The 27,999-nt window shown below is 59.8% G+C and overlaps 1 protein-coding gene across 1 annotated transcript; it reads left to right on the forward strand.

Moving 5' to 3' along the window:
* Positions 1 to 153: 153 nt before the first annotated feature.
* SHC2 (SHC adaptor protein 2) lies at positions 154 to 27,999 on the forward strand. The gene is made up of 13 exons (XM_075998126.1): positions 154 to 942; positions 9,784 to 9,854; positions 11,279 to 11,339; positions 11,474 to 11,593; positions 16,350 to 16,403; positions 16,567 to 16,618; positions 16,694 to 16,820; positions 17,931 to 18,087; positions 18,644 to 18,707; positions 20,750 to 20,884; positions 22,100 to 22,410; positions 25,602 to 25,735; positions 27,327 to 27,999. Exons 1-12 carry the CDS (start codon positions 487 to 489, stop codon positions 25,728 to 25,730), a joined length of 1,737 nt encoding a protein of 578 aa, XP_075854241.1. The 5' UTR covers positions 154 to 486; the 3' UTR covers positions 25,731 to 25,735; positions 27,327 to 27,999.

The following is a 27,999-nucleotide window of genomic DNA, read 5'->3' on the forward strand; positions in this document are numbered from 1 at the left end:
GACCCTTCCGGCGGGACCAGTGGAGAGAAAGGGGCTGAGATTAAGGTTTGGGGTTCTCTCCTTCCCTGGCCGCGCCTCCGCCCCTCCCCGCCTCGGGTTCCCCATCAGTCACGGGGAAGGAACAGACGATTTCCAAGCCTCGCCCAGCCCTGCCCTTCTAGGAACTCGGGCGGCGGGCGGGGGCGGAGGGGCGCGAAGTAAGGACCGTCGCTGACGGGGTCCTGAGTTCGAAACCTCGCTCCCTCCTTGGATGCCGGTTCCGGGCCTGCGCCTGATGCCCTCGGAGGGCCTCAGTTTCCCCAGCCTCCCGGGCAGACGCCGAGACAAGGAGGGCCGGGGTCCCAGGGGCGCAGCCCCCCGCGGCTGCGCGCTGGGCCGGGCGGATGACATCACCGGACCGGGGGCGGGGAGGAGCGGGAGGGAGCGGGAGGGCCTCCTCCGCGCCAGGCGCAGCGTCCGGTCGGGCTGGGTCGGGCGGCCGCGGCCATGACGCAGGGTCCCGGCGGGCGTGCGCCCCCAGCGCCCCCCGAGCCCGAGGCGCCCACCACCTTCTGCGCGCTGCTGCCGCGCATGCCGCAGTGGAAGTTCGCGGCCCCGGGCAGCTTCCTGGGCCGCGGCCCGGCGGCGGCGCGGGCGGCTGAAGCTGCGGGGGTCGCCGACCCCCAGCCGGAGCCCGCAGGCCCGGCGGGCGTCCCGGCGCTGGCGGCCGCCGTCCTGGGCGCCTGCGAGCCGCGTTGTGCCGCGCCCTGTCCCCTCCCGGCGCTCAGCCGCTGTCGGGCCGCGGGGGCGCGGGGGCCACGGGGCGCGCGGGGGGCGGCCGCGCCCCCAGACGCCGCGGCCGCCGAGTGGATCCGCAAGGGCAGCTTCATCCACAAGCCGGCACATGGCTGGCTGCACCCCGACGCTCGGGTCCTGGGGCCCGGGGTCTCCTACATCGTGCGGGTGAGTGCACCGGCCGGGACCCGCGCGTCCTGTCCTCCCCACTCTCGGGGACCGGGGATCCTCCCCCCCCACTTTTTCTCTGGGATTCCGAGAGCCAGGAGTCCCCTCTCCAGCTTCCCTCCGGTCCCCACCACCCCGAGCCCCCATCTCCACTGTGCGCTCCGCGGCCGCCCCCTCCCTGGAGGCGCTGGGGTCCGGGTTCCCACGGCGTCACGTGGGGAGGGGCGGGGAGAGGGCGGCAGGTGGGACAGCGACACGCATGCGCAGGTCGAGCGCCCCTGCCCCCCCATCCCGGTTGGGCGCTAGAGTCCCGGAGCGAGGACGGGGAAGGGGCGTCTGCCCCCGCAGTCCCCGGGAAAAGCTCCATCACAGACGACAGAATGGGGACCTGCCGGGACCTTGGCCTGAGCCGTGGGCACCGGAAGGGGCGTTTAGAAAGGGGTCGCGCCCAGACAGACCCCGCGATGGCGGGCGTGGGACTACAGGGGCTTTGAATGTGGTTAAAGAAACCGGCCTTTGTTTATTTATCCCGGGTTTTCATTATGAACCTTTTCAAGCATACAGAAAAGCTGGGCGAGTGGATCGCCCGGGTTCCTCCACCGGTCGGTGAACATTCACCTGTGCTCGACGTCCGTGTCCCTATAAACGGTTTTTGGTAAACCATTTGAATGGAAACTGCAGGTGTACGAGGCTCACGGTTCAGTACTCCCTCTGGCCGTCCCGAGAGCTGTTTCCCTACAACTGCAGTTCACTGTTGCACTCGGAAACGATCCGCGATCTCAACATGCCCGTTCAACACCGGGCAGTATTCGCGTCTCCCCAGCTGGCGCTCTGGGACCAGGGCCATGAAAGTTTCACGAGTTTGCGTTTGGTTGTTCTGTCTTTGCGTTTTCCAGAACAGTCCCCCAGCACCACTTGTCCCCTCCCCCTACGCTGGGTTGAGGAGAGTCCCTCCAAAATCCATGAAGGTGACCTTATTTGGAAATAGTGTCATTGCGGATGTAATCAAGTCAAGTTGAGGTCTTGTTGGACTGGGGAGGGTCCTAATGTAATGATCGGTGTCTTTGTAAGAAGAGGGACATTGGGACACAGACGCACAGAGGAGGTGGCCGTGAAAAGGCAGAGGCAGAGACTGGGATGCTGCAGCCACACGCCAAGGAACAGCCCAGACTGCCACGGGCCACCAGAAAGAAGCTGACTGCAGATCCCGGGCCGGAGCATGGAACCATCTGGAATACTGTTGGATGTGCAGAGCCTCAGGCCGCACCTGGACCTGCTGAGTCAGAGCCTGCCTCGATTGCCCGGGTCTGTGTAGACTTGAAAAGGTCCAGGTGCCCCACATTCCCCGTCTCTGTTTCCTGGTGGCGCCGTTGGCTTGCTCCTTTGTCCCGTCCCGATGTTTTCATCTGTGTAGGCCCATGCCTGTCGGGTACAGACCACGGGTAGAAGGGGAGAAGGATCTGGTGCCTGCTCTCAAGGGGATCAGATTCCAGCGGGAGAGACAGGCAGGGAATCAGTAAGAGAACAAACGGGGACAGCAGGGCCCATGGGGCTCTGCTAAGGTCACCCTGTGCGATGGCAGGGCAGGAGACTGGAGTGCTCAGGGGAGGCATCTCAGGAGGTGACGTTTCCACTGAGCCCGAAGCTGCGGAAGCCACAGACGTGAACCGATCGGAGGAAGAGTTCCAGGCAGGGGGCCGCAAGTGCAAAGGTCATGGCCCGTGTGGCGCCTTCGGCTGTGGGTCACCCCACACCTGGCTCGGAACAGCTCGGAGCTGAAGGGACTTGACTGTCTCTTGGGAGAAAACCCCCCAGGTCAGCGGCTCGGTGACCTCCCAGATCCAGGTGGTTGCCGTCTGTCCTGGGGTGAGCAGGGTCCCCTCATTCATGCCGCCCAGAGCCTCGGATGAGACCTGACTTGGAAATGGGGTCTCTGCGGATGCACTGGTTGAGACGAGGTCATCCTGGAGTAGGTGGGCCCTGAGCCAGGGACGCGTGTCCTCGTAAGAAGGCCGTATGACAACGCAGGCAGAGATCCGAGTGGTGCAGCCACGCGCTCGACCGCCAGCACCTGGGAGGGGAAGGAGGGACCCGCCCCTGGAGCCTCCGGACAGAGCCCACACCTCCATCTTGGACTTCTGGCCGCCAGTCCTGCGAGAGGACTCTTTTCTGCCGTTTTGAGCCACCCGGTTTGTGGTAACGGGCCGGGCAGCGCCTCTGCTCTGCCTGGAATCGCTCCCGTCCTGGCCAGAGACGGTGGCTGTGGCCCTGCAGAACAGAGCCCTCTCTCTGCGCCTCCTTGGATGAGCGGGGACACCCTTCCCGGGAGGCCTGGCCGGCTTCTCTCAGGTCCCACTGGCCGGAACTGCCACCGACCTTCCCCAGAGCAGCACTTACTGCCCGTGGGACTTCCCGTGTGCGACCGTCCGGCAGGGCGGCTGCTGCTCACATGTGACTTGAGATGGGGCTTATGGAACCGAGGGGGTACATTCTTAATTTTACTTAATTTTAACTTAAACTTAAAGAGCCACATGAGGCGAGTGTCCTTTCCCTGATTCCCACACCTTGTTGGCTGGAAATGGCGAACTCCACTCCTGGCAGGGGCCACCAGACTGGCTGAAAGCGGCGGTGAGCAGGGTGTGGTCCCCAGGCAGCAGCAGCGACACCTGGGAGCCGGTTGCAGATGCAGGTCCTCGGGCTGCACCCCACACCTGCTGGGTCAGTGACTCTGGGAGTAGCCCGGGAATCCGTGCCCACCAAGTGATTCGATGCGCGCTCGGGGTTGAGAACCTCCAGCCGATGTCAGTTGCTCGCAGTCCTGTTGGATTAACCACTGCTTATTTATAACAAGCATTTCGTAACCCTCCACACCTGCAATAAAATCCCAGTCTCTGCATAGCACCTACCTACACGTTGATTCCCCCTAAATCAGGGTGATGTCCCAGCTGTGGTAAAAGCAGAACCACAATGACAGCAATTCGTGAGAACTGATTTCAGGGCGTGAGTGTGCAGGCTTTGCTCGCCTAGAAGCACAGACCGAGCTTGTATCTTCCCGAAGGCCTTGATTCCCGTGACAGCCACAAATGGAGCAGGTGCTATTCCAGCAGCTCGGACAGCGTGACCCGCGTCACTGCACGGGAAGCGGTTGCCGAAATAGTGAATGGCACAAAATAAAGTCTCCTGTCAATTTACATAATAGTGCCATTAAATTCAGTGTGGGCTAAAACCATGCCAAAAAGTTAAACAGAATTACCCTAGGGCCCAGCGATTTCACTTCTGTGTACGCACCCCAGACAATTGAAAGCAGGGACTCGGAGAGGTAGTTGCACCCCATGTTCAGAGCAGCACTGTTCACAACGGCCACAAGGTGGAGGCAGCCCAGGTGGCCGTGACGGATGACTGGATCAACCCAATGTGGTCCATCCGCACGCTGGAATGTCACTCAGCCAGGAAAAGGGACGAGGCTCAGACACAGGCCACAGCGTGGAGGGACCTCGAGGACATCGTGCTCAGTGAGAGACGCCAGACACAGAAGGACACATCCTGTGTGACTCCACTCACGGGAGGTCCCTGGAGTCCTCAGAGCCACGGAGACAGGAAGTAGGGTGGTGGGTGCTGGGGGCTGGGGAGGGGGCGGGGAGGGAGTGTTTCATGGGGACAGAACGTCAGTTTGGGAAGATGAGAAAGTCCTGGAGACGGAGGGTGGTGACGGTTGCGCAACAACGGGGATGTGCTTTAACGCTGCTGAACTGTGCACTTAAACGCCGCGAGATGGTAAATTTCGTGTTATGTGTATTTTATCACAATAAAAAAGGAAACATCACGCCTGTAATCCTAGCACTCTGGGAGGCCGAGGCGGGCGGATTGCTCAAGGTCAGGAGTTCAAAACCAGCCTGAGCGAGACCCCGTCTCTACCATAAAAATAGAAAGAAATTAATTGGCCAACTAATATATATAATATAAAATCAGCCGGGCATGGTGGCTCGTGCCTGTAGTCCCAGCTACTCGGGAGGCTGAGGCAGGAGGATTGCTTGAACCCAGGAGTCTGAGGTTGCTGTGAGCGAGGCTGACGCCACGGCACTCACTCTAGCCTGGGCAACAAAGCGAGACTCTGTCTCAAAAAAAAAAAAAAAAAAAAAAGGAAACAAAAAATGCCCTAATATCTCATGTCATGGGTAAAATGGAGTTAAGCTCGAGGTATGATATTCACGAAGGGCTTTTCCTGTACATGAAGTCCAGGAGAACATTCTGAAGTCCTTGGGGACCGTGTGGCATCAATGTGAGACTCCTTCTGTCTAGTTTTTGTAAGTTTGAAATTCTATCAAGATGAAACGTTACCCCAAAACCCACTAGTACATGGAATTCCTGTGCATTGGTTACTTAGATTCACCACTACCAACATCTCGCCACTTTAACTGTGTCATTCTCTCTGTGTAAATTGTTATTATTACTGTTATTATTATTTTTTGAGATAGAATCTCACTCTGTTGCCTCAGCTACAGTGCCATGGAGTCAGCCTAGCTCACAGCAACCTCAAACTCCTGGGCTCAAGCGACCCTCCTGCCTCAGCCTCCCTAGTAGCTGGGACTACAGGCATGCGCCACCATGCCCAGCTAATTTTTTTTCTTTTCTAAAATTTATTTTTAATTTATTTTTCAGCATACTATGGGGGTACAATTGTTAAGGTTACGTATATTGCCCCCTCTCCCCCATTGAGTCAGAGCTTCAAGCATGTCCATCCCCCAGTTGGTGTGCATGGTACTCATTATGTATGTATATACCCATCCCCTCCCCCCCACCTGCCCGACACCTGATAAATGTTATTCCTATATGTCCACTTAGGTGTTGATCAGTTATTACCAATTTGCTGGTGAGTGCATGTGGTGCTGATTTTTCCATTCTTGAGATACTTCACTTAATAGAATGGATTCCAGCTCTGTCCAGGAAAATACAAGAGGTGCTATATCACCGTTGTTTCTTATAGCTGAATAGTACTCCATGGGATACATATACCACATTTTATTAATCCACTCATGTATTGATGGGCACTTCGGTTGTTTCCACATCTTTGCAGTTGTGAATTGTGCTGCTATAATCATTGGAGTACAGGTGTCTTTTTCATAGAGTGACTTTTGTTTTTTTGGGTAGATGCCCAGTAATGGGATTGCTGGATCAAATGGTAGATCCACCTGTATTGCTTTAAGGTATCTCCATATTGCTTTCCACAGAGGTTGAACTAGTTTGCAGTCCCATAATTTTATATATATATATATATATATGTTATATATATATATTTAGTTATCCAGCTAATTTCTTTCTATTTTTAGTAGAAACAGGGTCTCGCTCCTGCTCAGGCTGGTCTCAAACTCCTGAGCTCGAACGATCCTCCCGCCTCGGCCTCCCAGAGTGCTAGGATTACAGGCTTGAGCCACCACACATGGCCTATTACTGTTATTATTATTGATGAACAATTGAAAAAAAGTTGCAGCCATGAGCCCCCTTCGCCCTCGAACAAGTCAGAATATATGTTCTAAGGACAAGGATTCTTTCTTACATAACTGCAGTATAATAAGCAAAATCAGGAAATTTAGCATTATTATAATACTGCTACCAAATTTTCAGCCTGTATCCAAATGTAACCGATTTTCCCAATAATGTCCCCTGGGAGCAGCTTTGATTCCCCGTCCCTTGGCTGTGACAGTCCCTCGGTCTTTCTTTGGGCTGCGAGGAGGGTGCTGTCCTTCCCGGTCAGCATGTCAGGAGGCCCAGGGTGTCTGGGGCTAGAAACTTTGATCACTTGGTGTCCTGAGGTGAACAGTGTCCCCCCAAACTCATGGTCACCTCAAACTTCCGAATTTGACCTTATTTGGCAAAGGTGCCTTTGCAGGTGGAATTAGGTACAATGAGGTCGTCCTGGAGTGGGGCGGGCCCTGAGCAGTGGCTGGTACCCTTACACGAAGAGGGAAACTTGGGCCGGGCACGGTGGCTTACACCTGTAATCCTAGCACTCTGGGAGGTTGAGGTGGGAGGATCGTTTGAGGTCAGGAGTTCAAGACCAGCCTGAGCAAGAGTGAGATCCCCGTGTCTACTAAAAATACAAAAATTAGCCGGACATCATGGGGCGCCTGTAGTCCCAGCTCCTTGGGGAGGCTGAGGCAGGAGGATTGCTTGAGCCCATGAGTTTGAGGTTGCCGTGAGCTGATCCCACGCCACTCTAGCCCAGGCAACCCAGAGAAAGTCCATCTAAAAAAAAAGGAAGAGGGGAAATTTGGACACACACCGAGGACGTGGCTGTGTGCAGATGGAGGCAGAGACTGGAGTGACTCGGCCACCGGGACGGCCAAGGGACACCTGGAGCTACAGGAGCCGGGGAGGAAGGAGGCCCCCTGGGGCTCTGGTTGGGGGTGCGGCCCTGCCCACAGCTGATCTCAGACTTCTGGGCTCCCGGACTGGAGAGGATGGGTCCCTGTTCTTTTAAGCCCCCCAGTTTGTGGTCATTTGTTACGGCAGCCCCAGGAAACAAACTTATTAAGGTGACATTCTCCCTCGTGAAGGTACCGCTTGTTTCCTTTGTAATTAGGAGGTCTCTGTAGGGACTTGGCAGGTGGGGGGTACCGTACTGACTGTGAAGGGCACAAGGGGATCTCAAGTGGGCGGCTCCTGGATGCTTTGCTCTGCCGCCCGTGGACCATGCCCAGGCGAGGCTGCCCAGGGCCCTCCTGGCCACCACTGCCCACGGAGGTTGCCACCACGCCAGCCCTTGCACCGCGGTTTGGTTTTATCTGTTCTTGGACGTTGTCAGGACAGAGAGATTTGAGACTGTGTAAATATCCTGGTTCTCAACCAACTTTCACTGATATGTTTTAGAAAAACTTACGATTTTTGTGTGAATGGACACTTGTCATTTTAATAACTTATTTTAATGGTTACTGGGAAAACAGTGGTAGGCATCAAACCAGGGGCTTATAGTGACAATATGTCATTTCCTCTTTTTCTCATGCAAATTTTTAGAAATTGAGATATAATTCACATGCCATAAAATTTACCCGTTTAAACCGTACAATTCAGTGTTTTTAGTATATTCTCAGAGTTGTGTAACCCTCACTGCTATCTAATTCCAGAACATTCCATCACCCCAAAAGGAAGCCTGTCCCCATCAGCAGTCATTCCCCACCCCCTCCCCAGGCCCTGGCGGCCACGAATCCACGTCCCGTCTCTGTGGCTCTGCCTGTTCTGGACATTTCTTATAAATGGAGTCTCACACTGTGTGTCCTTCTGTGTCTGGCGTCTCTCACTGAGCATGATGTCCTCAAGGTCCCTCCACGCTGTGGCCTGTGTCGGAGCCTTGTCCCTTTTCGTGGCTGAGTGATACTCTACTGTGTGGATGGACCACATCATGTGTGTCCATCATCCACTGATGGACATTTGAGCTGCTTCTTGCAATTTCCTTTAAAAATAAACTCAGTTATTTTTATAAGTGGAGTTTACTTAAAAAAAAACATGAAGTATTCATAAATGATCTCTGTGCAGATGTGGCAGAGCTTGTGGAGATGGGAGCCAGTGGCCGAAATCAGGAAAGGGGTGGGGAGGTGGAGGTGGCCTGGGTTGGGAGGTGGAGCCTGGGCCAGCCACACAGTCACTTGTGCACACACCTGTAGCCCCCCAGCTGGCCCATCTGTGGGGTAAAGTCCTAAAAATAGAGGTGCATAGTCAAAGCATGCGTGTGTTTACCATTTTTTTTTTTTTTTGAGACAGAGTCTTGCTTTGTTGTCCAGGCTAGAGTGAGTGCCGTGGCGTCAGTCTAGCTCACAGCAACCTCAAACTCCTGGGCTCAAGCGATCCTACTGCCTCAGCCTCCCGAGTAGCTGGGACTACAGGCATGTGCCACCATGCCCGGCTAATTTTATATATATATCAGTTGGCCAATTAATTTCTTTCTATTTATAGTAGAGACGGGGTCTCGCTCTTGCTCAGGCTGGTTTTGAACTCCTGACCTTGAGCAATCCGCCCGCCTCGGCCTCCCAGAGAGCTAGGATTACAGGCGTGAGCCACCGCGCCCGGCCGTGTTTACCATTTTTTAAAAAATCTGACGTAAAATTCACATTAGAAAAATTCAGTGGCAGTTAGTACATTCACAATATTGTGCAACCACCGCCTTTATCTTGTTCCAGAACTTTCTCGTGACCTCAGTAGGAAACCCGTCCCTATCAGCGGTCACTCCCCATCCCCTGCCCCTGCCCCAGCAGGACGCCAGAGTTGGGAGGACACTGTGGCCCTCGCCCGTCCTGCCCCGCAGCACGGAAGCAGGTCCTGGAGCTTTGCTGGGCGCTTCTCTGTTCTCTCGTCCCCCAGCGCTGTCTCTCTGAGACCGTGAGTGACTTTCCATGGACGTGGTCGTCCGGACCGGGAGCTGGCAAATTCCCCATAAAGGGCCAGATGGTGGCCGGCTTGTCTTTGTGGGCCAGACGGCCTCTGTCCTCACCGTTCGCCAGCCTGGGCTGGGTGCGGGGGACATGGGAGTGAGCAAAATCGCCACCGCCCTGTGTGCCCTGGCTTAGGTTCCCGTGGAACAAGACCAGACCCTCAAAGAAGCCAGATGGTTAAAGGAACAGACACAGTAGAGCCTGGGAGGAGAGAACCAGGCTCTGGAGAAACTGAATAGCAACAGAAACCTGAGGCGCGTGCAGGTGCAAAGGCCCTGGGGCAACTGGCCCGAGTTGTCAGGGCTTCTAGGAAAGGCTTGAGGCCAGGGTGGGCGAGGAGGTGAAGGCTCATCCAAGAAGGGTTCTTCTGAGCGGTGCGGGACCTGCCTCTGACGCCTCGTTCTCTCTTTCCCCCTAGTACATGGGCTGCATCGAGGTCCTCCGCTCCATGCGCTCCCTCGATTTTAACACCCGCACCCAGGTGACCAGGTGAGGCTTCGCAGGGCTGACGTGCAGCGTCTGGAGGGGTGGCAGGAGTGGGCACGGGGACATGTGGCCCGCTCGCAGAGTTGGGAGGCGGCTGGGCGGGCTCTGCCCTTGGCCCCGCTCTGGCCTGGCTGCGCCCGTCGGTCGCCTGCACCCAGACCTCGGTCTTAGGCAGAGTCCTGCGGCTTCAGGAGGGGCGGGGAAGGCCCGGCCGGCAGGTGCTGGCTGCTTCCCACTGGGGGGATGGCAGAGGCGCGGTGGCCTCCCGGTGCTCCCAGCTGCCTGGAACAGTCATGAAGAGTCCTGAATATGGCCAGGGCTTATGAAGGGAGGAGACCAACATCTTTTTTGATGTAAAAACTGGCTTATTCCATTCACCAGAGGCTTAAAAAATTAGTTTGTATGTGAATATGTGAGATACAATTCACCCATTTGAAGGGTACAATTTGATACTTTTTAGTATTTTCACAGAATTGTGCAACCACCGCCTCTATCTAATTCCAGAACATTTAATCACCCCAAAAAGGATATTCTGTCCCTGTCAGTGTCACCCCCTCCCCAGCCCCTGGCACTCCCGAATCCCCATCCCGTCTCTGTGGATCTGCGTGTTCTGGGTATTTCATATCAATGGAGTCTCACACCGCGTGTTCTTCTGTGTCTGGTATCTCTCACTGAGCACGATGTCCTCAAGGTCCCTCCACACTGTGGCCTGTGTCGGAGCCTCCTTCCTGCTTGTGGCTGAGTGATGGTCCACCTGTGGATGGGCCACGTTGTGTGTGTCCATCATCCGTCCATGGATACTTGGGCTGTTTCCCCTTTTTGAGGATTGTTAGGAATCAGGCTGCTCTGGGGACCGTGGGTTCCCAGACTGTCTCCTACGCCGTTTGGGGTCGGGTCCTGCCACTGCTCAGAGCAGAGTGCATCCCTCCTGAGCCGCAGCTGAGCCGACCCCATCGGGGCCTCCTGCTCCCCGTGTCCAGTTCCCAGATCTGACCCTGCATCTCTAGTGCTGGCTGAGGCTCACGGACGCCCTGGTCATTTGGAAAGAAAGAGGATAAAGGGGGGGGCACCTGCATGGGCTGGGGGTGGGGCCAGGGGCAGGGCCACCTGTAGTGTGCAAGGTGGGCGGGGCTGCCTGCAGGGTGCAGGGCCAGGGGTGGGGCCCTCTGCGGGGTTGGCATAGAATGGGGCTGTCTGTAGGGTGCAAGTGGGTGGGCTGGTGCCAGCTCCCTCCCCTGCCTCTCCCTTCCTCCACTCCCTAACCCCCCCTTCTTTGAACTTCCCCCCAGACTCCTTGCCTCTCTGAACCCCCTTCCTCTCCTAGTTCCCATCCCACAACCCCCTCTTGTCTTAGGCTCCCTGCCTCTCTCTGAGCCCCCTGCTGTCCCCAAGCTCCTTGTCTGACCGCTCCCCACTTCCCACCCCAGGGAAGCCATCAACCGACTCCATGAGGCCGTGCCCGGTGTCCGGGGCTCCTGGAAGAAGAAGGTGAGTGAGGGCTGTGGTCTCCCAGCAGAGCCGGTGGGTGCAGTCAGAGGCAGTGGGGGGGCCGTGGCCATCCTGGGAGCCCCCTGCGGCCCCCGCCCCGCACGGCTGGCTCTCTCTGTGCTCGCCCACCCCAGGCCCCCAACAAGGCCCTGGCCTCCATCCTGGGCAAGAGCAACCTGCGCTTCGCGGGCATGAGCATCTCCATCAACATCTCCATCGACGGCCTCAACCTCTCCGTGCCTGCCACGCGCCAGGTGCGTGCCGCCCGCCCCACAAGACCCCCCGCCCCACAAGACCCCCTGCCCCACAGGACCCCCCCACCCCACAGGTCCCCCTGCTCCACAGGACCCCCCCTACCCCACAGGTCCCCCCCCACCCCACAGGACCCCCCCACCCCACAGGACCCCCAAGCCCCACAGGACCCCCCCCACCCCACAGGTCCCCCTGCCCCACAGGACCCCCCCAGCCCCACAGGACCACCCCTGCCTCACAGGTCCCCCCCACTCCACCGGACCCCTAGCCCCACAGGACCCCCCACCCCACAGGTCCCCCCCACCCCACCGGACCCCCAGCCCCACAGGACCCCCCGCCCCACAGGTCCCTCAGCCCCACAGGACCCCCCCAGCCCCACAGGTCCCCCCCACCCCACCGGACCCCCAGCTCCACAGAACCCCCCAGCCCCACAGGACCCTCCCACCCCACAGGACCCCCCCAGCCCCACAGGTCCCCCGCCGCCCCACAGGACCTCCCCCCACCCCACAGGACCCCCCCAGCCCCACAGGTCCCCCGCCACCCCACAGGACCCCCCCGCCCCACAGGACCCCCCCCCCAGCCCCACAGGTCCCCCCCGCCCCACAGGACCCCCCCTGCCCCACAGGTCCCCCCCGCCCCACAGGTCCCCCAGCCCCACAGGACCCCCCCCTCGCTCACAGGACCCCCCACCCCACAGGACCCCCGCCCCACAGAAACCCCCCCGCCTCACAGGACCCCCCCTGTCCCACAGGACCCCCCCTGGCCTCATAGGACCCCCCTGCCCCACAGGACCCCCCCCTGCCCCACAGGACCCCCCATCCCACAGGACCCCCCTGGCCTCATAGGACCCCCCCTGCCCCACAGGACCCCCCCTGCCCCACAGGACCCCCCCAGCCCCACAGGACCCCCCCTGCCTCACAGGACCACCCCCACCCCACAGGACCCCCCCAGCCCCACAGGACCCCCCCCCCGCCCCACAGGACCCCCTGCCCCACAGGACCCCCCTGGCCTCACAGGACCTCCCTGGCCTCACAAGACCCTCCGGCCTCACAGGACCCCCCTGGCCTCACAAGACCTTCCTAGCCTCACAGGACCCCCTAGCCCCACAGAACACCCCCAGCCCCACAGGATCCCCCACCCCACAGGACCCCCCCGCCCCACAGGACCCCCTGCCCCACAGGACCCCCTGCCCCACAGGACCCCCCTGCCCCACAGGACACCCCCTGCCCCACAGGACCCCCCTACCCCACAGGATCCCCCCCAGGAGCCCCCGCCAGGACCCCTGCCCCACAGGACCCCTCCCACAGAACGCCCCTACCCCACAGGACCCCCCCACAGGAGCCCCCCCAGATCCCCCCCACCCCACAGGAGCCCCCCCACAGGACCCCCCTGGCCTCACAGGACCTCCCTGGCCTCACAAGACCCCCCGGCCTCACAGGACCCCCCTGGCCTCACAAGACCTTCCTAGCCTCACAGGACCCCCTAGCCCCACAGAACACCCCCAGCCCCATAGGATCCCCCACCCCACAGGACCCCCCCGCCCCACAGGACCCCCTGCCCCACAGGACCCCCTGCCCCACAGGACCCCCCTGCCCCACAGGACACCCCCCGCCCCACAGGACCCCCCTACCCCACAGGATCCCCCCCAGGAGCCCCCGCCAGGACCCCTGCCCCACAGGACCCCTCCCACAGAACCCCCCTACCCCACAGGACCCCCCCACAGGAGCCCCCCCAGAACCCCCCCACCCCACAGGAGCCCCCCCACAGGACCCCCCCTGCCCCATAGGACCCCCGGCCTCACAGGACACCCCCCCCGGCCTCACAGGACTCCCCCAGCCTCACAGGACCCCCCCCCGCCCCACAGGACCCCCCCTGCCCCACAGGACCCCCCAGCCCCACAGGACCCCCGCCCCACAGCACCCCGGCCCCTCCTGGGATGGTCCAGGAGTATTTGGACCCCCCTTCCCCCCCAGGTGAAGCCGGGAGGGTGGTGTGGGCACAGGGCCACGTGTGGACGTGTTTATGCAGAAACGTGTGATGAGGCCCCACCGAGAGCTGGGAGTGGGGTGCGGGGGGTGGGGGGGCACGGCCGCCACCCTCGTAGAGCTCAGCCAGGGCTCCTGCCCAGGGCCACGCCGCCCCCACAGCGGTCACGGCCGGGGAGCTCCTGGCGGGGCGAGTGGGGGCAGGGATGCTGCCCTGCACCCGCCGTGCCCAGCACAGTCCCGCTCAGAGAACGCCCGCCAGGGGCGCCACCGTCCCGGGCAGAGACGCTGGCTTGCGGTCAGGGACGAGGGGGTAATTACACCAAGCAGCGCTGTGAGGCCAGGCCAGGCAAGGGCTGTCCTGAGCACCGGTAGGGCGCCACATCCTCGGTGGGACATCAAGGAGGGCTTCTGGGGGGCGGTGAGGAGGAGAGGAGGGACGCTCAGGAGAGGGGGGAGGGGCCTGGGGTCTGTTCAGCGGTGCAGCCATCCTGGCAGGTGTCAGGCTGTGAAGTGATGTCATCTGATCTGCATTTGACATCGATTGATGGGGCCAGTGGAGCAGTGGTCTTGGGGGTGGTGGCTGTGTCCAGGAAGCCCTGGTGGCCCCGGGGTACGTGGAAAGGTGGCCAGGTTCTCGACACGCTTAAGAGGCAAAACTGCCAGGCTCTGCCAGCGAGTTCCCTGTGAGGGCGAGGGGCGCGCTGGGCGCTGCCGCGTTCCTGGCAGGAGCTGCTGGCGGAGCAGCCTGAGCCCAGGGCCGGCGCGGAGGGAGGACACTATGGCAGGGCCACCCTCGTGCTCTGGGCCAGTCTGTGTCCCAGGTGCCCGTGGGACACGGAAACGTATCATTTTTTTTTTTTAATTTGTAAAATTTATTATTATTTTCTTTTTTTTGTTGGAATCTCATCACTGAAAATATTATTATTTTTTGAGTCAGAGTCTCACTCTCTTGCCTGGGCTACAGTGCCGTGGCGTCAGCCTAGCTCACAGCAACCTCAAACTCCTGGGCTCAAGCGATCCTCCTGCCTCAGCCTCCCGGGTAACTGGGACTGCAGGCATGCGCCACCATGCCCGGCTCATTTTTTCTATATGTTTTTAGTTGGCCAATTAATGTCTTTCTATTTATAGTAGAGACTGGGGTCTCGCTCTTGCTCAGGCTGGTTTTGAACTCCTGACCTTGAGCGATCCGCCCTCCTTGGCCTCCTAGAGTGCTAGGATCACAGGCGGAAACTTCTCGTTTCAATCCGTCGGCGGTTGGCTTTCTGGTCTGGGATGGAACAGAGGCCTGGGCCGGGGTTGTACTGGCTAGCAAGGCACACGCTGCGTAACAAAACGACCCCAACCGTGCCGCAGCGCGATGAGGGCATTCACTCAGCTTGTGCGTCTGTGGGCAGGTTGGCGTCGGCAGATCAGGGCGGGACGTGGCGGGAGGCACTGCCCCTCCCCCAGCAGCAGCAGCTCCAGCATCTTCCTTCATGGCACGGCAGAGCCCAGAGAGGCCCTGGGCAGCCCAGCCGCGCCAGGCACCTGCTCCCGCCTCGTGCTGCTGAGAGCGCGCGCTGCCCGTTTCGTGGGAGGGGCTGGAAGCCACACGTCGTGGGCATGGCTCCCGGGTGAAAATTGGGGGCAATAGGCAAGTTACCCCAGGAGCACCCTGGCAGGTGGGATTTGGAGCACTGGGTGTTAGAGGTCTTGGGGAACAGCTTGAGCCGGTGCAGGGCTGGCAGTGTGTGACAAAGAGATGCCTGGCCCCCAGCCCTTGACCGTCCACCTGGTGAGAGAACGGGAATACAGGAGGCTGGGGGCAGGTTGTAGAGAGCGTCTGCAGGCGCCTGGACCTGGGAGGGGGTCCCGGAGGGCTGGCAGGCAGGTGCTGGTGCCGAGAGAAGAGCAGGACGGGACCTGGGCCAGATCTAGTGGGAGAGCCGTGGAGGTGCCGCTGGAGAGCATGGCGGGCCACCGTGAGGGGTTGGGGTTTGTCCCGGGATCGAGGGATCCCAGGACGTGCTAGCCAGCACCGAGTCCGGCGTGGGCACGCGGGTGGCCAGGGGAAGTCGGGGCTCCAGAGAGGAGGCGGACGGAGCCGGCAGCCAGGGGCTGTGGGCCGCGTCCACGCGGTTCCATCTCTGCATCGTGCCTGGGAGGCGTAGACTGGTCACCTAGTCCAACACTGAGGCTCCCAGAGGACCCGCCCCCCTGGGCAAGGGTCGGGAAAGGAGGGAGGGTCCCTGGGGGCTGAGGAGTGGACATTCCCTGGAAGGGACGGGGGCTCTGCTGGCGGTGGGGACACCGTTATGCTGCCAGGTCCTGGAGGGACATGAGCGGGGGAAGGGGCAGTAGAGGCGGCGAGACCACGCCCAGTATGCAAATGCGCATGCAGATGAGCCCACAGGGGCCTCTGGCAGGGGGAGGGAGCAGGGGTGCGGGCTGGCCCTCCCTGGCTACCCGGGGCGTATGATGGAGGGGCCAGCTCGAGTGCCCCTGTGAGCGTCAGGGTGGGCGCATGTCAAGGGTGTCCACGGTGGGGTGGCTTCTCCTCTCTCCTGTGGCCGTGTGACCTCAGGTGGAGCCCACACACTTCTCAGGCCATGGCCTGTCCTGCTGGGGCCTCCACACCAGCCACACCCCTTCCTGGTCGTCTCGGCAGACACTGGACCTACCGCCACGGCACCAGTCAGGGGACGTGTCCCTCCCCACACCCCATGGCCCTCGTCCCCTCCCTGTGGCCCGGGCCAGCTGTGGCTTTGACCGCGTGTGTCCCGCCACACAGGTCATCGCCAGCCACCACATGCCGTCCATCTCCTTCGCGTCCGGCGGCGACACGGTAAGGCCGGGGGCGGGGCGGGTGGATTCGCAGCCCCGCCGCCCCCAGCCCCGCCTGCGGTGCCCTCTGCCCAGCCCGAGGCCCGTCCCCTGCGTTGCTGGTGGGGGTGGCCGGGAGTCCCGGACAGGCGGGTCCAGTGGGCCCCCACCCCCTCTCCCCCCAGGACATGACGGATTACGTGGCCTACGTCGCCAAGGACCCCGTCAACCAGAGAGGTGAGGCCCTGGGCAGGCTGGGGGGGCCCTGTGGCTGGGGGGAGCAAGCCACGCGATGCCGCCTGACCCCCCCAGCCTGCCACATCCTGGAGTGCTGCGAGGGCCTCGCGCAGAGCGTCATCAGCACCGTGGGCCAAGCCTTCGAGCTGCGCTTCAAGCAGTACCTGCACAGCCCGCCCACGGCCGCCGCGCCCCCGGACAGGTGACCAGGCCGCCTCCGGCTCCCAGAGACAGACCCGGCCCTCCTGCCCTGCCCACCAGAGCCCAGCTCCGTCGCCTCCAGGCCTGGGTCTCAGTCTCAAGTCCCTGCTCCCTCTGGGCCCCGAGAACAGCAGGGATCCTCGACCGGAGGATCCGTTTCCTCATCTGTAAAACTGGGATGAGAGCGACCCCCACCTCCCAGGACGGGGGACCCTGACCCTGACCCTGACCTTGACCCTAACCCTGACCTTGACCCTGACCCTGACCCTCCTGAGCCATGTTGCTGCCGCCTCCCTCTGGCCACAGAAGTGGCTGGGTGCTGATAAAACTTTACGTATAAACACAGAAATTTGAACTTCATGTAACTTTCACAGGTCATCAAATATTATTCTTTGGACGTTTATTTACAATTTAAAAGTGTAAAAGCCATTCTCAGCTCGTGGCTGGATTTGACCTCGCTGCTCCACTGAAAGGGCTGTTTAAGTGTCTGTGAGGTGTCAGAAACCCAAGTTACGCCCACGCGCAGAAATCCGAACAGTCAGAACTCGCGCGTGAACAGCGCGCCCCTCGTCCCTGCTGCCCTCCCGGGGGCGCGGCGCCAGGCCCCTCGTGCAGGCGGGCACACGCCTCGCGCACACGCCTCGCGCACATGCCTCGCGCACACGCCTCGCGCACACGCCTCGCTGGGGCCGGGACGTGGCTCCTCCCTGCTTTGCTCCCAGGAGCCCCGCCTGCCCGAGTAAGCACCTGCGGGAGAAGTTTCCAGGAGCGCCATCGCAGGGCCAGGGGGGCAGCCTGGTCCTGGCCGTACCCGGTTCCATTTGTGCGGAAGCTCTGCAAAGTGTGCGACATCCCATTTTACAGATGAGGAAATAGAGGAGCCCGTTACCGGTTTAAGCAGCATTTTCCGGTGGGAGCACTCAGCTGATAGGTGGGGGTGGGGTGGAGATTCGAACTCAAGTCTTCTCCTCCCAGAAACTCAGGCGCAGGCCCCAGTGCCCCCTGGAGAGCCCTGGGCTCTTCCTGTCCTGCTGTCCACCCCCCCACTTCCCCACCCCCGCCCCCGGGTGCTGGGCCTCCCCGTGCTACCCGTGCTGCTGTCTGTCCCCAGGCTGACGGGGCAGGAGGAGTCGGCCTGGGGGGACGAGGACGAGGCCTCGGAACACAACTACTACAACAGCATCCCGGGCAAGGAGCCGCCGCTGGGCGGGCTGGTGGACTCCCGGCTGGCGCTGACGCAGCCCTGCGCCCTCGCGGCCCTCGGCCAGGTCAGCTTTGCCACCCTCGTGGGGCGACGCCTCGGGGCCTCACCCTGGCTTGCCTGCTGCTGCGGCTGTCCCTGAGCTAGAGGGGTCCCCGCTCCCGCCCTGCTCCGCCACTCACAGGGACTCACAGATGGGCTCCATCTGCGTGCTGGGCCCGCTCTGGACACGGCTGGCAGCGTGGCGTTTCAGACACGATTCCCACCCTCAGACGCCTGCGAGCACTCACAGCAGTGCTGTGATCGTGGCCAGGAAAGGGACTACCGTGGATGTGACGAGAGTGTCCCACAGGGAGCTGGCTTCGCAGGGTGCCAGGGGCAGTGCAGGGAAGGGCGTCCGGGCAGAGGGAACAGAGTGTGCAAGACAGCAGGAGGGTGCAGACTGGCTTTGGGGGGGGAGGCAGAGGAGGCTGCCCCGGGAGGGCAAAACCACAGGCAGCTTGAGAGCCAGGGAGCCCCGATCCGCTGTAGGTCTCCGGGAGGGCTGGGGTGGGAGCTTGGGGTGCTGGACCAGGAAGAGGGGTTTGCACGTACCAAGGGGACCTCACGCTGCTCTTTTCCAGGGCGCGTCTCCTGCTCAGAGAGATGCCCGCAGCCTGCCGTGGGACCTGGGGCCCGTGGGCACAGGTAGGGTGGGCTCAGGGACCCTGCGTCTCCTCCCCGCCACCTCCCCTCGCACTGTCACTTCTGCCTTCCTTCTCGTTCACCTTCGAGCCTGTGTGTGCTCCTCGCACTCTGCTGAGATTTTAGCCAACAGCTTCCTTCTTTCTTTCCTTCCTTTTCTTCCTTTCCTCCTTCCTTCCCTCCCTCCCTCCCTCCTCCCTCCCTCCTCCCTCCCTCCCTCCTTCCTTCCTTCCTTCCTTCCTTCATCTCACTCTGTCGCCCGGGCTAGAGTACTGTGGCCTCAGCCTAGCTCACAGCAGCCTCCAATTCCTGGCCTCAAGCGATCCTCCTGCCTCAGCCTCCCGAGTAGCTGGGACTACAGGCATGCGCCACCATGCCCGGCTAATTTTTCTATTTTTAGTAGAGACAGGGTCTTGCTCTTGCTCAGACTGGTCTCAAACTCCTGGGCTCAAGTGATCCTCCTGCCTCAGCCTCCGAGTAGCTGGGACTACAGGCATGCGCCACCATGCCCGGCTAATTTTTCTATTTTTAGTAGAGACAGGGTCTTGCTCTTGCTCAGACTGGTCTCAAACTCCTGGGCTCAAGCGATCCTCCTGCCTCAGCCTCCCGAGTAGCTGGGACTACAGGCATGCGCCACCATGCCCGGCTAATTTTTCTATTTTTAGTAGAGACAGGGTCTCGCTCTTGCTCAGACTGGTCTCAAACTCCTGGGCTCAAGTGATCCTCCTGCCTCAGCCTCCGAGTAGCTGGGACCGCAGGTGCTGCTGCCATGCTAGGCTTGCCACCTGGGTCACATGCCCTGTTGCACAGCTGGGAGGCACCACACTGTGGGCATTGTCCCCTCGATCCTGCTGGGGTTCCCACTGTGTCGGTGCCTCTCGCAGCACAGCTGGGTGCTGTCCCCACTCTCGCAGTCTGTGGCCCCCTCTTAACGAGCATTTAGGGCCCTTCCAGCTTCCTGCGACATAGGGCCACGACGCAGGCTACACAACGCAGCGGCAGACCCCCTCAAGCCCCTGGAGCCCTGGAACTGCTGGGTCCCAGCGCTGACCTTGGCCACGTGACTGGGGGCTGCTAATCCGCCCTCTGAGGTGGCCGTGCTGGCTGCTGCCCCCACCAGCTCCGCCTGCGGCCGCCTGTTTCCTAACAGCCTTGCTAACATCTGTGTTGAGCTTTTTTTAGATCTGCCCAAACAGTCTGGGCATTTCACTGCCAAGCCTGGGAGCCGCCGCTGGCTCGCGATGCCTGTGGATAAAGAAAGCCCGTCCCTCGGGCGCCCCCCAGGCGCCAGGCTGCAGTCTGGTCCTGCTGCTTCTGCCCCGGGGTGGGGGCTGCTCCCGCAGCCCCAGGGCTCACCAGTGTGTCCTGCTCTCACTTCCCATCATGCCTTTCCCGATTCTCTGACCAAGGACTCCTACCGACATGTCAGGGCCCCAGCTCCGATGCCCGGGAACTCCTGCTCCCATCTGCCCCACGCAGCGTCTTCTCTCTGACTCCTGCGGCAGGTTCCTGACCACAGGAGGCCGAGAGACTCTGCACCCCTCCGGCAGGCTGGGAAGGCCGGACTCAACCCCTGGCCCCATCAGCCACCAGGGCTGGCGCAGAAGTAGCGGGGTGGCCCCGGGCACGACTCCTCCACTGGCGCCTCATAACGCAGCTGTGGCTTTTGAGCCGTGTCACTGTTTTACAAATTCGAAAATAACATTAAAAAAAAAGAAAAGAAGGCAAACCTAAATAGAACAGAGATGGAAGAAATGACCCGACCACGCATCATGTTGATCACATAATTACAGGGAGAGCAGAGCTATTGTTATGATTTTTTAACCGTGGAGATTTAACATAAACAGTAGGGAGCCCTGGCCTGGGGCCACCTTCCTGCGGGGGCATGGGGGTCTGGTGCCCGCAGCCCCAAGCGAGGTATCCCAGCTGGGGCGCTGTGGGGCGCCTCATGCCTGGTGTTGGCACGCCACGTGCTGTGCAGGGGCCTGCTACCTCGGGGCCAGCGTGGCTCCCTGTGGACCCCACGCCCCTCCTTGTCCCCACAGCCCCGCCGGGGGACGGCTACGTGCAGGCGGACGCCAGGGGCCCCCGGGTCTACGAGGGACACCTGTATGTCAACACCCAGGGTCTGGATGCCCCGGAGCCCGAGGACAGCCCCAAGAAGGACCTGTTCGACATGCGTACGTGGGGCAGGCCAGCGGCGGCCTTGCCAGTGACCCCAAGGCCTCCCTGTGGGGTCCCCGGTCTGAGGGCAGAGGCACAGCCTTCTCCCCTTGACATGTCCCGCTGCGACGGGGCTCTGGGAGCCCAGCCTGTCCTGGTGGGAGGCCCTGTCCGGGGACCCTGGCTGAGCGCTCTGGTCTGACGGGGTGGCCCCGGCGCAGGACTGTGCCATCGCCGCGGGTGCGGACCCTCCCGGGCGGGATCCACAAACGCCTTCCTTCACGAGGCTTGCAAAGCTCCCTGCCCCACACCTGGCAGTGGCTTCTCCTTATCGCAGTAACGACGGCAGCCAGTGCCTATTGAGCGCCACTGTGTGCCAGGCTCGGGGCTAAGAGCTGGGCCCTCTGGTGCCTCGCAGCCACGCTCGGGTGGGAAGGGAGGGCCGGGGGTACCTCTGGGGCAGGCCGCCCCCCTCGGGGGGCCAGACAGCCCAGCAGCTCCCAAGGAGGAAGAGTCACTTCCTGCCTGTCCGCCATTACAGTCCCTGGGGCCACACGGCCTGGGAGGGCGCGAGGAGCCGCTGGGCTGGCCTGGCCGCCTGGGCTCAGCCTGCGTCAGGAGCGAGGGTCCCGGGCCCAGAGCGGAAGGAGGCCCCCAAGCCAGGGCCAGGGCTCTAGCACGAGGGGCATCTCAACTGTGCCCCTTCCTGCCTCCAGAAATGCCTCGTTTTACAACGAGAGCACTGAGGCTCAGAGGGGCAGTGGCCTGTCCCCTGTCGCGGGGGCACCACTGGGAGCCTTCGAAAGCCCCTGGCAGAGCAAGGACGGCGTCACTGATAGAGTTAGGACAAGACAGTGGTGCCTGCTGTCGCATAGGGCTGTACTGCAGGTCTTGGCCAATGCAACAAAACGAGATAATGGAGCCAGAGGCCAACATAGCAAGACCAGAAAAAGAAACATGTGTAAACACTGGAAAGAAAGAAATGCTTTCATCCTTTGTACGTACTGGTAAGACCATGAAGTGAGGTGCCGGCGCCAGGCCGAGAGTGAGCGGCGAGCTCGCAGCGTGACCCGCCGCTGAGCTTAGCGCGAGGCCGGGCGCACAGTAGGTGCACAGTCAGGGAGGGCCGGACTGTTCTCGAGTGACTGCCCCCCCCCAATCCTCCACCCGCTGCTCCCTTCCCGCCAGGCTCCCGCCCCGCCCCCGCCCCACACTGCTGTCCCCGACCGCAGGACCCTTCGAGGACGCCTTGAGGTTGCACGAGTGCTCGGTGGCGGCCGGCACGACGGCAGCCCCTCTTGCCTTGGAGGACCGGTGGCCCAGCCCCCCCACCCGCCGGGCCCCCGTGGCCCCCACGGAGGAGCAGCTGCGGCAGGAGCCCTGGTACCACGGCCGGATGAGCCGGCGGGCGGCGGAGAGGCTGCTTCGAGCTGATGGGGACTTCCTCGTCCGCGACAGCGTCACCAACCCTGGGCAGTACGTGCTCACGGGCATGCACGCCGGGCAGCCCAAGCACCTGCTGCTGGTGGACCCCGAGGGCGTGGTAAGGTGGGCACAAGTGGGCGGGGGACCTCGGGGTTGATGAGGCCCTTTCCAGGTGACAGAGCCTTCGGCCTGTTCAGACCCTGCTCCCCTTGACCAGGGGAATTACATCCCAAAGCATTGTCCTGCTTAAAAGGAGTTTTAGGGTTTACAAAGGATTTCCCGGTCTGTAAAGCATTTTGAGGTTTGCAAAACATTTTCCAATTTCAAGGCCTTTCAAGGCTTAACAAATACCACATTTCATCCATCGTGAGATGTGCTTTCTCTCTCGCAGTTGCCACTAATGCATCTTGCAAACAGCGCCGTATTTGAGGGATAAACATGGTGTTTTCAGTTGCTGATGTGTTTTAGGGTTTACAAACCATGTTTCAATTTAAAGGAGTTTCAGGGTCTTCAAAGTTATCGAATTGCTTCAATTCTGAGACGTACACCTCCCCTCGGACGTCTCCGAACTCTGGACTTTTTCTTTTTAAACCACTAATTGCATCTTTGAACTGCATCGTTATTTAATAGGGAGGTTTTTCTCCCCTCTGTCCTCCTGGTACATGCAAGAGCGGTGCGTCTTACCATTGCTTTGAGCCAATGAGATTTAGTAATTGCCAGTTTCTGAAGTGTTTTAGGGTTTACAAAGCATTTTCCAATTTACAAGGAGTTCCTGGATTTATGAAACATTTTCGAGCATTTTCAAGCGTCCAAGGGCCTCATGCTTCCCAGGTTATTTCCCAGATGGGCAGGTGCTTGGGGCTTGGAGCTTTCTCAGTGTTTACAAAATGCTTTTCTGCCTCAGAGCAGCTGAATCCTCAGAACGAGGTTCAGGCGCCCGCGTGAGGAACACTGAGGCCCGGCCTGGCCTGGGCGCTGTCGCCACCTCTGCCCTGTTTCGGGTCTCCCTGCCTGACCTCTGACCCTGCGTGCAAGTACCCGTTCTTCCCTGGGCCGGATTCCCTCTCCGTTAACCCTTTGCACTCGCTTGCTTTTTTCCTCGATTCCTTTATTCTGCTCAGGATTTATTTTATTTTATTTTTTTTTGAGACAGAGTCTCACTTTGTTGCCCAGGCTAGAGTGAGTGCCATGGTGTCAGCCTAGCTCACAGCAACCTCAAACTCCTGGGCTCAAGCGATCCTCCTGCCTCAGCCTCCCGAGTAGCTGGGACTACAGGCATGCGCCACCATGCCCGGCTAATTTTTTCTATATATATTAGTTGGCCAATTAATTTCTTTCTATTTATAGTAGAGACGATGTCTTACTCTTGCTCAGGCTGGTTTTGAACTCTTGACCTCGAGCAATCCGCCCGCCTCGGCCTCCCAGAGTGCTAGGATTACAGGCGTGAGTCACCGCGCCCCGCCGGGATTTAATTTTTTAAATACGGAGATTTTACAAAGCGAGGCAGTAGAATAAAAAACTGGAGTTTCTTTTCATACAAACTTATTTATTTGGATTTTTTTATGTTTCAAATTATTGATACATTCAAAGAGTAATTTTAATCTCTATAATTTTTCATGGTGTGATATTTTTTGAAACATTCACCCCCATGAAGACCTGGTTTACGTTCACATGTTTTGCAAACATAAATCGTCTCTCTTCTTCCTCCTTTGATTTTTCTGTTAGAACAAACAACACAATCTTTGTGGTTTTTGTTAGCGTGAGGTGTGATTATATGGAGCTTTCCATCTAAACGTTGCTCTAAGTTAGTGGATAATAGTCTACCCCTGGAAGTTAGTGTACCACCTCTGCATTTACATGTTACTTGTCCTTTCATGCTAATGAAAACAAGAAAAGATACTGGAAAAATAGATAAAAATCCCCCTTCCTCCCATGGTGAAACTACGTGTCGAGTGTGGCTCAACATACGAGCTGCTACTGATGCCAACCGTGTCGAGTCACACTCGACATCCGAGTGCAAAGGGTTAATCGGACCCCTGGGATGAGATCGGTGGCTCCTACAGCCCTCCCGCCATTCCCAGGTCCCCAGTGCCATGGAAACAGGTGTTTTTGCCTCAGGGCCTCGGTTCCCAAGTGGCACGTGCCCAGTGGGGCCGGCATCATCACCAGATGCTTGGCAGCCGTGGGACGCGGCGTGTCTCCGTGTTGCACCCAGTCCTGGCGCTCGGGGAGGCTGAGAGGTTCTCATTCCAAGAGGCTGACGGCTTTGAGATTTGGGGATTCTGGTTTGGGGGTCAGCCTCCCCAGGATTTCAGGGCTGTGTTTGGTTCCCAGGGCTGCCCTACCAAATGGCCACAAACTAGGTGGCTTAAAACAGCAATGATTTAGTCTCTCCCAGGTCTAGGGGCCGGAAGTCCAAACGCAAGGTGTGGGCCGGGCTGGCTCCTCCTGGAGGCCCTGCGGGGGATCTGTCCCAGGCCTCTCTCCAGCCTCTGGTGGCGGCCTGGGGTCCTTGGTGTTTCTTGGCTCGTGACAGCAGGCTCTGATCTCTGCCTCTGCCTTCTCATGGCATCCTCCCCACGCGTCTGTGTTTAGATTCCTCTCTTCCTGTAAGGACACCACCTGGGTAATCCACGATGCTCTCATCTTGAGATCCTTACCTTGATGACAACTTCAAAGACATTTATTCTTTTTCTTTTTCTTTTTTTTTTTTGAGACAGTCTCACTCTTTTACCCAGGCTAGAGTGCCGTGGCGTCAGCCTCGCTCACAGCAACCTCAAACTCCTGGGCTCAAGCGATCCTCCTGCCTCAGCCTCCCGAGTAGCTGGGACTACAGGCATAAGCCACCATGCCTGGCTCATTTTTTCTATATATATTTTAATTGGCCAATTAATTTCTTTCTATTTATAGCAGAGACAGGGTCTCACTCTTGCGCAGGCTGGTTTCGAACTCCTGACCTTGAGTGATCCTCCCACCTCGGCCTCCCAGAGTGCTAGGATTACAGGCGTGAGCCACCGTGCCCGGCCCAAAGACATTTATTCTAAATAAGGTCACATTCACAGGCTCTGGGTGTCAAGACCTGGATTTACCTTTCTGGAGGCCACAGGAAGTATGGCCCCATCCTGGTAGTTCTGAGCCTGTGTCCGTCCAAGGTTCTGGAAGCCTCCGTCGCCGAGGCTCTCAGGCTTGGGTGTGCGTGAGAAGGCCCCGGAGAGCTTGTTGAGGCGCATTTCCGAGCCAGCAGGTCCCGGGCGGGTTCGAGCCTTTGCCTGTCGGACAGGCTGGTGATGCCGAGTCCTGGCTGTGCAGGTGCGGACGAAGGACGTGCTGTTCGAGAGCATCAGCCACCTGATCGACTACCACCTGCAGAACGGGCAGCCCATCGTGGCCGCCGAGAGCGAGCTGCACCTGCGCGGGGTGGTCACGCGGGAGCCCTGAGCCAGGTGTGTAGCGGCCCCCCCCCCCGTGGGCTTGTCGCGTGTGCCCACTTGCCACGTTCTTTCCTCATTTAAAAAATCAAGACACGATTCACATATCACATAATCCACTCACCTAGAGAGTATGATTCAGGGCATTTAGCACCTTCACAATGTGCAGCCACCACCTCTAATTCCAGAACATTCCATCACCCAAAAAGGAAGCCCGTCCCCATCAGCAGTCGTTCCCCACCCCCTCCCCAGGCCCTGGTGGCCACGAATCCACGTCCCGTCTCTGCGGCTCTACCTGTTCTGGACGTTTCATGTAAATGGAGTCCCACACTGGGTGTCCTTCTGTGTCTGGCGTCTCTCGCTGAGCACGATGTCCTCAAGGTCCCTCCACGCTGTGGCCTGTGTCAGAGCCTCGTCCCTGTTCGTGGCAGAGTGATGTTCCAGTGTGAGGATGGACCACACTGGGGTTGTCCATTCATCCACCCATGGACACTCGGGTTGTTTCCGCTTTTTTTTTTTTTTTTTTTTTTTTTTTGAGACAGAGTCTCGCTTTCTTGCCTAGGCTAGAGTGAGTGCCGTGGCGTCAGCCTAGCTCACAGCAACCTCAAACTCCTGGGCTCAAGCAATCCTCCTGCCTCAGCCTCCCGAGTAGCTGGGACTACAGGCACGAGCCATCATGCCCGGCTGATTTTTATATTATATATATTAGTTGGCCAATTAATTTCTTTCTATTTTTATGGTAGAGACGGGGTCTCGCTCAGGCTGGTTTTGAACTCCTGACCTTGAGCAATCCGCCCGCCTCGGCCTCCCAGAGTGCTAGTATTACAGGCGTGAGCCACCGCGCCCGGCCTTTTTTTTTTTTTTTTTTTTTTTTTTTTTTGAGACAGAGTCTCGAGTTTCCGCTTTTTGGCTATCTTGAATCATGCTGCCCTGACCGTGCACGTGTGCAGACGTCTGTGTGGACACGTGCTCTCCCTGTATCTGGGAGCGTGCACCTCAGAGTGGAACTGCTGGGCGCTCTGGGTAACTCTGATTAACTGGCGATGAAATGCCTTGACCTTCATGGACCCCCGCTGCCGGGTGCGGGGCCTGCCTTCCCAGAGGTGGCAGCGTGGGCGACCCTGGAGGAGGGGTGGGCATCGCTGGAGAGGGCGGGTGGCCCTGGGGCAGGCAGGGCTGGTGTGTGAGCTGAGGCAGAGGAGAGGTTTTAGTGCCGGGGAGGGACGGGCAGGTCTGAGTGATTGCAGGATCTCTGGGGCCCAGAAATGACACCGAAGGCAGTAATGACACCTGTTGGCACAGGCGTGTGCGCAGCCCTTCGGTTCTGAGACAGGCGCTGAGATTAGCCTGCTGGCTTTGTTTGCAGAGGAGGAACAGCACAGGGAGGGTGCGGCATTGCCCTGGATCACACAGCAAGAGCAGGGGAGGCCTCGACCGGAGTCCTGGCCGCTCCACCCCGGGGCTGTGCTGCCCAAAACTGAGGTTTGCAGCTCGTGAAGACTACAGCCGCTGGTCCCAAGGAGGCAGAAGAGTGGTGTGGCTGACACTGGAACCCAGGGCCCTGGCCGCTGCCTCGGCCCTGACCGTGGTCCCTTTCTGCCCGCAGGTGATGTCCCAGCCCAGGCTCCTGCTGTGCCGAGGCCTTGCCGCCCTCAGCCCTTCTCTCAGGCCACGGTCAGGCCGGAACCGCCGCTGTCTCTCCTTCCTCTGCACGAGCCTCTGGAATCTTCCTTCCTCCAGCTGGCCCTGGGCTGGGCAGGGCACCAGGCTGGGGTTTTGGGGGCCCAGGAGCCCTCCTCCCGCTGGAGCCCCGGCCGCCCACCCTCTGCCCGGAGTGAGGGTGCACATGCCAAAGACAGAGCCTCTTCTCGCCGCTGCAGAACACGGAGCAGAGCAGCCACCGGGCGGGGCCCTGGCCTCCGGCCCGTCGCCCCAGGCTGGACCGAGGCTGTGGCCCTGGCGCGGGAGGTTCCCAGTTCCCCGCTGTGGAAACCAGTCCCTATCCCGGCTGGGCTTACTTTTCCCACCCGAGAAACTGGCTGCACAGTTGTCTTTCTGGGGGGAGAACTAAGGTGCTTTGGGGCTCTCAGGTCAGGGCAGACTCCGGGGTGGGGCAGCCTTGGGCTCGCCCAGGATGACGGGGCAGCTGGGCCGCTCAGGACAGCTGACACGAGGGCAGCCGTGAGCAGGAGGAAGGACGTGGCTGCCCGCCCGGGCTGTGCCCCCAGCTGCCGACCTGGACCGGACATTCGAATCTGTTTGTAATTAAACTTGGGAGT

The sequence above is a fragment of the Microcebus murinus genome, chromosome 27 (assembly GCF_040939455.1).
Source record: "Microcebus murinus isolate Inina chromosome 27, M.murinus_Inina_mat1.0, whole genome shotgun sequence".
Lineage (NCBI taxonomy): Eukaryota > Metazoa > Chordata > Mammalia > Primates > Cheirogaleidae > Microcebus > Microcebus murinus.